At 39.4% G+C, this 12,748-nt stretch overlaps 2 protein-coding genes across 2 annotated transcripts in view; both read left to right on the forward strand.

Annotated features, from left to right (window-relative positions):
• LOC145467730 (uncharacterized) overlaps positions 1 to 5,366 on the forward strand; it is a 256,990-nt gene extending 251,624 nt beyond the window's left edge. Inside the window, exon 3 of the transcript XR_014042098.1 lies at positions 5,355 to 5,366. The gene's annotated coding sequence lies outside the window, so the exon portion shown is untranslated. The remainder of the gene's footprint in view (positions 1 to 5,354) is intronic.
• Positions 1 to 10,028, forward strand: part of LOC145467725 (uncharacterized) — a 34,774-nt gene extending 24,746 nt beyond the window's left edge. Inside the window, exons 5-6 of the mRNA XM_081451325.1 lie at positions 7,434 to 7,544; positions 9,233 to 10,028. Of these exons, the coding sequence (XP_081307451.1) occupies positions 7,434 to 7,544; positions 9,233 to 9,314 (193 nt within the window). The 3' untranslated portion in view covers positions 9,315 to 10,028. The remainder of the gene's footprint in view (positions 1 to 7,433; positions 7,545 to 9,232) is intronic.
• The last annotated feature ends 2,720 nt before the right edge of the window (positions 10,029 to 12,748 follow it).

The raw sequence follows: 12,748 nt of genomic DNA on the forward strand, positions 1-12,748 counted from the left end.
AAAGATGCACTGCTCACTGGTTTTATTTGGAGCATAAATATTGACAAAAACAAACGGCTGCTCCTGCACATTACTCATTAAAATGATATAACAGCCTTTCTTATCATGTGTAAATGATTCAATTCAAAATTAAGCCTTTCTTTGACAAGAATCAAAACACCTCTACTATGCTCAGAGCCTTGAGCAAAGTAAAGATCTCCTTTCCACCGGGTTTTCCATAAATTTTCTACATCTGGCAAACTGTAAGTTTCTTGCAAAAAGACTATGTCGCCTTATTTTTAGACAACCAGTGAAAGAGTGCCTTTCGCTTCTCAAAAGTTCGAATTCCCTGAGCATTGAGTAAAAAACAATCCAAAATTTACATTGCGCTTTGTGGATTAGACAAATTAAGTACAGAAAAATAAATTTTCCCTTGCTCCTTTGTGTGAGAAAACAATGTGAAGGACTTATGTGCGACGAAAATAAGAATGAGGTGATAAAGCCTCCCGAAAAATGAAAACCGAACAATGACAAAAAACAATAGTATTGAAAACATACAAAGAACAAACATGTTACACAATAATATGGAAAAAGGTATTAAAATAGCAGCCAGCATAAAGCTGTTAATTAAGCTACCAACAGACAAGGTCTTGCAACTAGAATGGTAAATACAGACAGTATAAATTAACTTTGTGGCTCCATTACATTTCAAAAAGGGAATAGAAAAAAAAAGAAAACATAGTCTGAGTGGCAAGTCTAAGCAGAAAATAATCTGCCATCAATAAACAGTTTATCAGGCTCAGCCCTACTGAAATAGGCCGACTTGCCCGCCTTCTTTACAGCAAAAAAATTAGGCAGCACCTTCTTTCATTGATCAACAATTTCTTTAGGCAAGTCCGCTGATATTCCAAAATTTTTACCTTTCAATTTCCTAACGTTGCTCATGACCCTTTCACAATCCGGATAGCGAAGAAAACGTGCGATGATCTGTCAAGGTTTGGGCGCTCGCTGGTCAAAGCGGCCAATTCTGTGAACTCTCTGAAATTCTATATCGCTGGCATCGTCGATGCCAAGCTCTGACTGCAAGAAATCTATCAGCACTTGCTGCGTGTCCTCTGCACCTTCAGGGTCTTCTTCAATACCATAAAAACGAAGGTTTTTTCTCCTTTGGTAAACTCCCATGTACAGAACCTCTTGTCTGAGAGCAGTGCAGTCTTTCTCCAGTTTCTTTAGCCCTTTGACCTCGCTGTTCAGGAACGCCAATCCTCTGTCGAGCTCTTCGATAGACTTCATTGCATTTCTTGTTGTCGCCTCCAGAGTTTCCACTTTCGTAGTTAACGCATTTACTTTAGCGTCCACATTTTTGACATAGCTTCCAAGGTTGTCGAGTTTTGTTTCCATCACCTCCAGTTTTTTAAGGACAATGTCCAGTTTAGGCAACACGTCTTCTGCCATTTCTAGTACTCAATGCACTTCGTCGATTCCGCAATCCTCTTCTGACAGGTCAAGTTTCGATCTTTTATCTTCAGATGGTCGGTTATCCTCCTCACTAGAGGTAGAGCTACTCTTTCTGCTTTTTCTTTTAAGTTTTTGAAATAAATCTTCCATTAAAAACTTCAAAAAAATCCCATAGATTCACATTGAGCCAGAGCACACAAAAGTGCGTCTACTCTCGCTCCATGCCTGACCCAGTCCACCGTCTCGTTTCTTTTCATAAATCACTTCCTTCACTGATTCTCTCCATTTTAACAAAAGAAAATAATCTGAACATCAGAAATTTAAAATATTTTGCTTTTTCTTGCATGTGATCAAATATTTTCACCAATTTGGGGGTAACTTACCACAATCCTTCTGTAGAGCTAGATCTAAGTGAAAGAATGATAACAGTTGGAAAATATTGCGACATAAATGTAGGTCATTTTTTGTTCCAGTAACACATCCAGCCTTGTCCAGAGAGCTCTAGTCAATTTATTTTCTTGCAGAAAGCAATGGAGAGGATACCACATTACATGACCAAGGCTTTTAAAAACAGGGCAGCCTTCAAAGCCATTTACCTCCAAAAATAATTATGGTTACCCCTCAGTTTATTATTATTATTATTATTATTATTATTATTATTATTATTATTATTATTATTTTAAGTCCTTAAAGTCTTGCCGCTTTTAACTTATGGTGCCAAGTTCAGTCCATGAGCCTAGGGCAGTCAAAAGTCTGCTGGATTACTTGATGGATAGAGTCCTCCTAAGTATGTGAGCAGTTCCAAGGAGGACGGTCTTCTGTAGCTCTGTTATTCTAATATTGCCTGGGATCTTGCTGATGTAGTTTTCTGTTCCCTTCTTGACAAGCCCGAAAGCTCCAATGATCACTGGGACAGTTGTTGTTTTCATTCCCACGTTTTCTCGATTTCAATCTCAAGATCTTTGTACTTTGTGAGTTTTTCCATTGTTTTCAAGGAGGTGTTCCTTTCTGTGGGGATGGACATATCGATAAGCAGACAGGTTCTTTCCTTCTTGTCTTTCACCACTATGTCTGGTCTGTTTGCTTTTATCTCTTTGTTGGTTTGGATTGGCATGTCCCAAAGTATAGTCGCTGTTTGGTTTTCTGTCGCAGTGGCTGGTTCATGGTCATAGTGTTTATCTTGTACTTTGATGTTATAGTGTTTGCATATTGTCCAGTGGAGATATGCTGCAGCTTTATTGTGTCTTTGTATGTACTCTGTCTTGGTAAGTTCAGGGCATCCAGAGACAAGGTGGTCAATTGTTTCTTGAAATTGCCCACAGATTCTGCACATTGGGTCGGTGCCATCTTTCAGGATCTTGTTTCGGTAATAGTTGGTCTTAATGCATTGATCTTGAGCAGCAATAATGAAACCTTCTGATTCTGATTTGAGGCCAGGTGTACTCAGCCAATTGTGGGTTTTGTCTTGGTCTACATTCTTCTCTTTTGTTCTTTTTGGGTACTGACCATGCAAAGGCTTTTCTTCCCATTTGCTCTTGAGTTGTTCTAAAGCTTGGTGTTTGACTTTCAGCTTGACCCTTCGGGCATAGGTAGTGGCTGGCTCATTCTCTGCCACTTCAGCTTCTGGTAAACTGAGTTCTCGCTCGTATTTTGCAGCTTGATGGTGTATGGACATTGTTTTCTTGCCGCGGTCATGATCCCACACAATTTTGAGGAGGTAATCATCTTTGTTGTTGAGATATGTGTTTAGGCCAATTGTAGTTGTTTTGTAGGTAATTTCTAATTGTACAAGACCCCTTCCACCTGCCTTTCTAGGGATATACAGCCTGTCCACATCAGCTTTTGGGTGGTGCATTTTTGCCATTGTCAAGAACATCCTTGTTTCTCTGTCTAACTTCATAAGTTCTTCCATTTTATCCCGGTTACCCCTCAGTTTATTATTATTATTATTATTATTATTATTATTATTATTATTATTATTATTATTATTATTAAAGATTCGCACAGCTATTGATGATATTGAAGCTGGTTTCGTCATTGGCTCCGGGCAACAACAAGTTGCCTAGGAAAGCCAAGGAACACCCCTTGTTTGCTTTTTCTCTTCTTTCTACATCTCCAGCACCTTTCTAAGAATTCTTGCTGACCCCAACAATGCACATCTCTGGATCAGTCCAACAGGAATGCCCACCTCAATGGCTCTCAGATTGCCATTCAATCTCAGTGGTATTGATCCCAATGCTCCCACTACCACTGGAATAACCTTTGTCCTCACACCCCACATTTTTCGAACTTCTCTTGCTAGATCTTGATACTTTTCAACATTTTCATCTTCCTTCTCTCTCACCCCATTATCCTCTGGAATTGCCACATCTATAATCTGACAGCTCTTGTCTCTCTTGTCAATGATCACCAAATCCGGTCTCTTAGCCCCTATTTCACGGTCTGTTCGCACACTGAAGTCCCATAGAAGTTTGTAATCCTCATTTTCAAGCACACTGTCTGGAACATGGTCATACCATGTCTCCTTTTGTATTCTTTTTGTGCCAGTTTCGAGCACGAACTTACAATATGACTAATGGTCTCGTTACTCTGCTGACAGATTCTACATTTCGGGTCATTCTGTGACTTGTCAACCATCGTTTTAATGTAGTTTGTTCGTATTGCTTGATCTTGTGCAGCAATGATAAGAGCTTCTGTTTCTCTCTTGAGCTTTCCTTCTTTTAACCAGGTCCGTGTTTCCTCACTTCTTTGTTCTTCACCCTGTCTTGCAAACTGTCCATATAACGGCTTTTCTTTCCAGTCTTGAATGTTTTCAGTTCTTCTCCTCGCTTTAAAGCTGTTTCTCTATTCTCATCCCCATCTCTCCTGACGGCTTTTAACAGTTCTTCCTCGCTTGTTTGGACATAACATTCTAGCGATATCTTTGCTTGATTGACACAATCCTCTACAGATATCAAACCTCTCCCTCCGTCCTTCCTTGGCACATAAAGTCGTGCCACGCAGTCCCGTGGATGGAACCCTCCATTCATGGTTAGCAGTTTTCTTGTTCTGCGGTCTAGGTCCCAAAGTTCTTGTTTCCTCCATTCAAGTATTCCTCCTGCATATCTAACGAGTGACACTGCCCAGGTGTTTATGGCTTGTATCAAGTTTCCACCATTCAACTTCGAGCGGGCAACTTTTTTAACGTGTCGTAAGTATTCTTTCCTGATTTTGTCCTTCATTTGGTCATGAAGCATGTCACTGGCCTCAAGCACTCCTAGATACTTGTACCCTTCGCTTTCTTCCATTGCTCTTATTGTAGTGTCATCTGGTAGTGTTATGCCTTCTGTCTGTACCAGTTTGCCACGTTTTATGACCAAGACAGCACACTTCTCAATGCCAAATTTCATACCGATGTCATTGCTGAACATTCTCACTGATTGTATCAGTGAGTCCAGTTGGCACTCACTTCTGGCATAAAGCTTTAGATCATCCATAAAGAGAAGGTGATTGACCTTTGTCTTGTTGGCATATGTGTATCCTGCTTCGCACTTTCTGAGAACTAGGGACAACGGAATCATGGAGACCACAAAAAGGAGGGGGGATAGGGAATCACCCTGGAAGATGCCCCTTTTGATGGAGACACTTCCAAGACTTTCTCTGTTTGATGTAAGTTCCGTTTGCCAGCCATTCATGGAATTTTCCAGTAAGGTCTTAACATTTTGAGCTGCACCAAATAGTTCTAGACATTCAAGAATCCAGGAATGCGGTATTATATCGTAAGCCTTCTTATAATCAATCCAGCCCATTGCAAGATTCTTCTTTCTTGATTTGGCCTCTCGTAGGACCATTTTATCAATAAAGAGCTGGTCATTGGTTCCTTGGGAACCTTTCCTTCAACCTTTCTGCTCATCCGGTAGTACGCTCTCGGTATCCAGGAATTCGTAGCGTTTGTCAGATATTATCCCCGTTAGCAACTTCCACATTACAGGTAAACAGGTTATGGGGCGGTAATTTCCTGCTACTGTGCCTTTCTCTGGGTCTTTCATTAGAAGGACAGTTCTTCCCTTGGTCATCCACCCAGGAACGTTCCCACAGTCTAAGCATACTTGAAGCTGGTTTGCGATATTGTGGTGTAGGCCTGTAAAGTTCTTCAACCAAAACCCCTACACCATGTCTGGTCCTTTTGCCTTCCAGTTCGGAACTTTCCTGAGAAACTGTGTCACCATGTCTATGGTGATGGACAACTCAGCTTGCTGTGGCAACTCCACTTCCTCTTTCAACTTCTTTAACCATTCTGCATCCTTATAATGTGTTGACTCTGTACTCCAAATGCTCTCCCAAAATTGCTTGGCTTCTTCTGAATCAGGTGTCATATCAGATGAGATTTTGTCTCCACTTAGTTCCGTATAAAATTTTCTCTGGTCTGTCTCAAACAATCAGTTCTGATGGAATTGTTTGTTTCTGTTCTCGTATCTTCGTATCTTCACAGCCTTGGCAGTAATTCTTTGTTTGAGATCTTCAGAGACATGTTTAAGGCCTATTTCAGCAATCTTGTACTTTCACTCCAGCTCATGTTTGTGGTGTTCTTTTAACATTCTGCCTTGCAACATTGCTGTCACTCTACTTAGATCCCGTCGCATTTCTTTGACTTGTGTTGTCAATCTTCGTTTCCACAAGGGCTCTTTTGGTTTTGTTCCTTTCTTATTCCTCACACCTAGTTCTTCTGTAACAACAACAGCTTCAACATAGATAAGGTCATTGGTGTTAGTTATTCCCTCTGGGGCCATTTTTTTCGGTGCTTGATTTACTTTCTTAACCTCTGCCTTTAACTTCTTTCTGTTGACCTTTCGCAGTGCTGGTAGCCGATCTCTTTCCTCCCCATTTACCACTCTCATGATCCTATTGTAAATCTCGTTTTCCTCATCTGTGAGTCCTTCTGTGTCCCTACTCATGCTTTGCTGACTTGCACGTACATCCGCCTCATTATACATGTTTCCCTTGCTTGCCGATTGAGTCTCATTGTCTGTTTCTGTCACCAATTCACTGGTCAGATGAGTAGATCCATTTCCTTCATCACAGACTGGTCCTCTACTATCCACTTCTCTCTTCAGTTCCTTGATCTCTATATCAGACAACCAACCATTTACTTTAATAGCTCTTGCTTGATCGGCTAATCTCTGTTCACTGATCTCAAACTCACCAATCTCCCTCCAGATGGCAGTCATTCGTTTTCTATATCCTCTGGTGCCAGGGTTGCTCTTGATGTAGCACTTCATCACAAGTTTGTTCATATCCTTGGACCATTTTGTTCTAGCAGTAGCTGGATAACGGCCTGGTGCTGGCTGCTGTCCCCCAGTCACCCTGCCAGGCGTCACACCCTCACTCGTAGCATGGGTCCCATTTACGCTGTTAACATTTCCATCTTTATCATTCATCTCCATTAATTTGAAGAGCAACTATTTGACCCACTAGCTGGGGAGGTTGTATTTCAGAGTCCTCTTCTCCTAGGTGGGTTGTCGACCAAGACTACGGAGCCCCTCCTACCCCCTGTTGTGACCCTAACGTGGGTGGCTTAGGGGTTGCTGACACTTGCCAAAGGTGTCACCCCAGACTCTGGTGGGCGGGAGTGTCCATATTCCCGTAGTAGGCTAAGGTACCAACCTGTCCTACCCCAATGCCCATATTATTATTATTATTATTGTTGTTTCTGACATGAGTTGGTGGTTGTCTAACTACAGCAAAAGATTTAGTTGTAAATGTCCCTAATTTGATGAGAGACACACAAAGTTAACCTGTTTGTTCATCTTACTCGAATCGTTTACTATACTGAATTGCGAACAATTAAAAATAATGCTCGCAAACTGGTTTCCTTCGCAGCCTGATATTGCTAATGGGAGATAGCCTTTTGCATGCATGGTACAATGCAATGTAGCTCTTTTGTGGGATCCATGTCTTGCTTTGTTCAGGTGCCATCATTTAGAATTCTCAGTACAATGTATTTTGGATTCCAACAGAATTGTCCTTGGTGAAATGGAAACAGTGGATTCTCTCAAAATGAGGATGGCTCTAAGACTGTTGATACCAGCAGTTAACTTTCATATTCTTCATAACAAAAAGGAGCTGAGGTTGGTATCTTTTCAAGTTATTAGATTTAGAGAGAATTTCATGCTGTGAACATTCTTTATTTCATATCTTCGCCCATGAAAAATGCTGTAGATGTAATATATCAAACACAAAAGACCGTATTTGACCACATTTCCAAACACAGAGAAGAGAGTTGAAAATACGGCGCGCAGCAGAGTATTTTTTAACGAACTTCAAGGTGTTTGGAAATGTTATGAAACACTGTCTTGAGTTTTTGATATAGCTTCTCAATCGAGACTGAAACTAAGCAGAAAACGGAGAAATAAAATCGTTAAAATCTATGCTAATTAAGATCAGATATCCAAACACCGCCACAATCATCCTTTCCTTTGTTTAAACTTAATGAATTATTAATGAGTTTGAGAGTGTATGTTCAACAAGCTTCCCATATAGCCTTATCACATGCTCAAAATACAACCAGTCAGCATCTAGAATACATGCAGATTCACCTAATCAGAGTGTGTAAGATTCATACGTTTGGTAGTTCTGCCTGTGTAGCATACACCTGTGTTAGTGTATCAAGTAATTCATTACAGTTTTGATTTTGTAGCACTTTTTTGTCATTTCACATGTAGCCTGGTCTTTTCCTCTCCAATGACAACATCATTTACTTGTACTGGAAAGAAAGAAGGCACAAAAAACCTTGTTTAACTGGGCACCCAAAATAATATATTGCCATAAACATTTGCAGATAAGCTTAACTTCTTGGTTTCGTTGTAAGCTGAACCCATGTTTAGAAGGCCAAATTTTAGGGAGAAAATGTTTTTACAAAGAATAGATAAGAACTACGTTGTATTCTGTAATAAGGGCAAACCTTGAATATTTAAAGTTAAGAATACTCCGAGCCCTTAAACGTATAACACATCTTACTGCGTTACGTTGTCACCTGTATGAAAATGTACTACGCTTGGTAAGCGTGCATTTTATTTATTAGAGAAAATGAACACAAAGTGCCGGGTTATATTACATAGCAAAATGAAAACAGAAAGGAAAAGTTAACAAATTGACATCAGTTTTTCATGCGTCTGTCTTGTTGTTGATCATTGTCAATAACAGGAAAGACGCATGAAAAACTGTCGTCAATTTGTTTTTTACAATAAATTGTCAAATTGTTTGTGTGGACACCTACCTCATACCAATAGGCAAGCTTTTAAGGTGTCTCTTTCGTGCATCAACTTCTTGAAGAAATTGACCTTGTTGCAAGAGTTATTTTTAAAACATATAAATAAAGGAGTAAGTTGTTGTGATCGTTGTACCAGAAGGAATATTTTGATAGTACCACATATGAAAAGTTGATAATACTGCAACAGTGTTTTCCATGAAAAATGTACATCATGCAGGTTGAATTTAAGCACGGATCAAAAAGGGGCTTCTTCTAGAGTCAAGAAAATTATGGCTCCCAAAAAACAACAATTAGTTATGAAAACCCTTATATAAACTATGCTTAGGCGCAAGAAATTATACGTGTTATATATATGAAAAAGCTGGGAAAGAGAGGCAATACAGTCAAGATTAGTGTGAAGATGACAATTGTATAGTAACCATAAAACAAGTAGTCATTTGTTAATTAAGTTGATACATGTACGGTACTCTGCAACTAGAATACACAAACCAAATATTTTTCTGCTTTTAATAGTCTCAAATATTTATTAACGTCATTTTATCACAGGCCTGAAGATATAGTGGGAGATCTAAGGACACCCGAACAAGGAAACTGGCGGAATTTTGCTGTTATTCTTCATCTTACGTAATTCTCTAATCAGCAAAATTCTCCTTGATGTAAATGTATAGAATTCTGTCGATTCTTGTTTGTACGTGCAGGCTGGATGATTTCTCTACCCTGTTCTTCTGGAAGAAAGAGGAACGGAGATTGTTAAAATGCACTTCGACCGCAATATGGCATATAGTTTAGTCAAGACTTTATATGTATAGGTAATCACGTGATTTCGAGTGCAATTTGGAATAAACAAGCACCAGTAAATTTTTCAACGGCTAGCAAAATTTTGTCGTAGTTTAAAAACTTTAAACGACTTATTATTCCAAATTGCTTGAGCAAAATCATGCTTATTTAACCCATGGCTTTTCACACAGTTGTCAGAAGAACTTGGTTACAACAAGAATACTTTGTAAAACTGGGTCGCATTTCCGAAAGCTTTGTAACGTCAAGTTAATTAATGTATCAATTACAAAGTTCTGGAAGGAATCTAGTTGGCTCCTTCATACGTGTACTTGTAATCAAATTGGTAGAACATGAGTATAATGGCTTCTGCCGGTATGCTTGTAATCACACATGGCATGTAATCTGCTCACCTACATGATCAGTTAAGCTTTTGTATGATCTTCAGTATGTTTTCTCCTCTAGCCCAAGGCTATTAGGTTTGTTATCTGATAAGCAGCTGGGTATTATTTCAATAGACCATATTCATACACACATGGATAAGGGGGTTCTGGGGCCGGGGCAAGTTTTGCTTAACTTTTGAGTCTCGCTTCGCGGCTCGCCTCAAAAATAAACCCAAACTTGCTCGTTCACAGAACCCCCTTATCCACGTGTGTTTACTGCCTGCGTCTGTTTTCACACCCACTTTTGAACATTGTCAGAATTTTTGTATATGGAGGCCCAATCGACGTCAAGCTTTTTCAAGACATGGCTGTTTATATAAAACAAATCGAAAAGACATTGTCTGAATTGAAAGGGTTACTCAGTTTTTTCGAATCGGTCGAGAGGAGGAATATCTGGAGGCGTGAACGCTGGGGTGAGGTTCTTCGCACTTGAACGATCGAAACGCCGCTCATATTTCATAAGAGGAGTGACCGCGAAAAAAAACATAATTGAAGGTTTGCAAGTATATTGTATTGAGATGGCAGATATTATCAACCAGTCAGCTGAAAACATGAACAATCTTTCAGATGGGGAAGTGGGACTGTTAAAAAATCTTTTTGATTATAATAAGGAGTATACAAAAGAACTGTGTGAGGTTTTTAAAGAAAATTTTTCGGCAACGCCCGAAGAACAAAAACCTGAAATTGTGAAAAACATGTTAAATCGTTTGATTAATTCACCTTTGAAAGATGTAGAGAAAAATCATTTACCCTTGGAAGGTCTTACTGATCAGGAATTTAACGTGAAAATAGGCAACATTTTGTGTGATTTAATTGTGCAGTATTTCGTAAACATGTGCGGTGAAACTTTTTACCTTTTTTGGAGCGTGAGACCGGAAAAAAGGTCCATTGTTTTTCAAGAATTATTTAAAGGTTTGTATTCATGTTGAATAAAGATGGCGCTTGCAAACAACGTGCCCACGGAAGAGGATTTTCAAGAGATCGAACAACATCTACCCAACGTTACAACAAATCAACAAGTCGAACTTGAACCTGAACCGCAGCAAGAAAAAGAGACAAATTATTGCTGCGACACCTGTGGCAAGAGATTTACTCAATTGAACTCGCTTAAAAGGCACAGAAAATATAGTTGTAAAAATTTGGAAACAGAAAGGCTTCCTAAAGAAAGCTGCCCAGTATGTGGTAAAATGTTGCGTAAAACGACGGTTTACAAGCATAAAAAAATGGCTGTCCGAAAAAAAGAATAGAACAAGTGACGACCTGAGATAAAAAAGGCAATTGAAGGTTTACGAGAATCTTCTATACCGATGGCGAACATGAACAAGACAGATTATGTGTTCGAAGAGGAAATGTCGAGTAACATCAGCGAAACAGATCCTGAGGTTGAAGAGGAAATGGGGGATACTAACAACAACACAGATCGTGAGCATGAAGCGAAAAAGGCAACCGATTATTTCATTAAAATTAATGAAAAATACGACGAAGAGGTGTCTGAAGTTATTGATGAAATCAAAAAGATTTTTGAAAACAAATATCTTTGTAAAAAATTTTTAAAAAGTTTTAAAAAATTTTTCATTGAGAGTTTTGCCCAATTGGGGAAAGAGCGTTTTGAAATTATGAAAAGCATGAAATATTCCGACAAAACTATAAGATCTTGTGTCACCTTTGGGGAAGAGTATTTGGAAAGCGAGGAAGATTTTGCCGGCTTTGCGATAGGCTCTTTTGTAGGGGAGAAAGCAGCCGCTCTATACGACTCTTTGTTTGCTCAAACTAAGTAAAAAATAGTTAAAGATTTGCAAGTATTAGGTAAAATGGGACGCGGCGGGAATGGTTTTCTCAATGCAAGCCACATGAAAAACAAAAGATTGAAAAAGGCAAGGAAAGAAGAGCCTTACTGAGGATTGGTAAACATAGGCACGCAAGGCGTGCAAGAGTTATTTTTCTCGGAGATAGGAGCATTCATGGAACTGTTTACAGTAATGATTTGGTTGATTTGACAAGTTTTTTTGGTTGCGATGTACAGCAAGAAAGAAACTGGGAGTTAATGATGTACATACGATGTTACATCGGTAATGGTAAGATAACTAAATAGTAAGCCATAAAATGTTTGACTGCACAAACTGCAGTAATCTGACACGTCTCCAGATTAATGTAGATACCATCTTATTTTCTAACAGGCAATTTTATTCGTTCTTTGATACAACCCACACTGTGATTGGTCTGACAGGCACACATGCATAACTCCCTCACTCACCGATCACGTAGCCCTTCCCCGGGGGGGGGGGGGGGAACTCCCTTATATGGGCTATATAGGTCTGTGCGGCCCCAAAGGGTATGGTTTTTCAGCCGTTTTGGTCATAAATAGGGTATCGATTTTAGCTGATTTTGGCCATTTTGGTCATAAATAGGGTATGGCTTTTGCACTCTAGCCTTGATATGGGTATGCTTAAAGAAGAAGCCACTTTTTCTCATTATCGAAAAGAAAATCCACAAAAGCCCTTCACAAATTTATATGTTTACGGTAATTTAACATTGGTTTGAACTACGGAGCTAATTATAACGCAGGTCTGAAACAGGGTTTTGATTTAAGAATTTTTGGTCAGGTCATAAATAAGGTAAGGAATATCGCGGATTTTGGTCATAAATAGGGTAAAGGTTTTGGGAAGCGGGCCGCACACCCCCACCCAATTTTTCTGGGAGTACCCCCTCGGGAGCCCTTCCAGCCCCCAAGAGGAATTTTTGCTCAAAAGTACTCAAGTTAATTAAGAGACCTTTTCGCATTTTATACGAGTCGTAAGGTTACCCTTTTTAGTGCAGAGTGCACTATTTAGATGGTTATGGGAGC

Source organism: Orbicella franksi, chromosome 14 (genome assembly GCF_964199315.1).
Source record: "Orbicella franksi chromosome 14, jaOrbFran1.1, whole genome shotgun sequence".
Taxonomy (NCBI): Eukaryota; Metazoa; Cnidaria; class Anthozoa; order Scleractinia; family Merulinidae; genus Orbicella; species Orbicella franksi.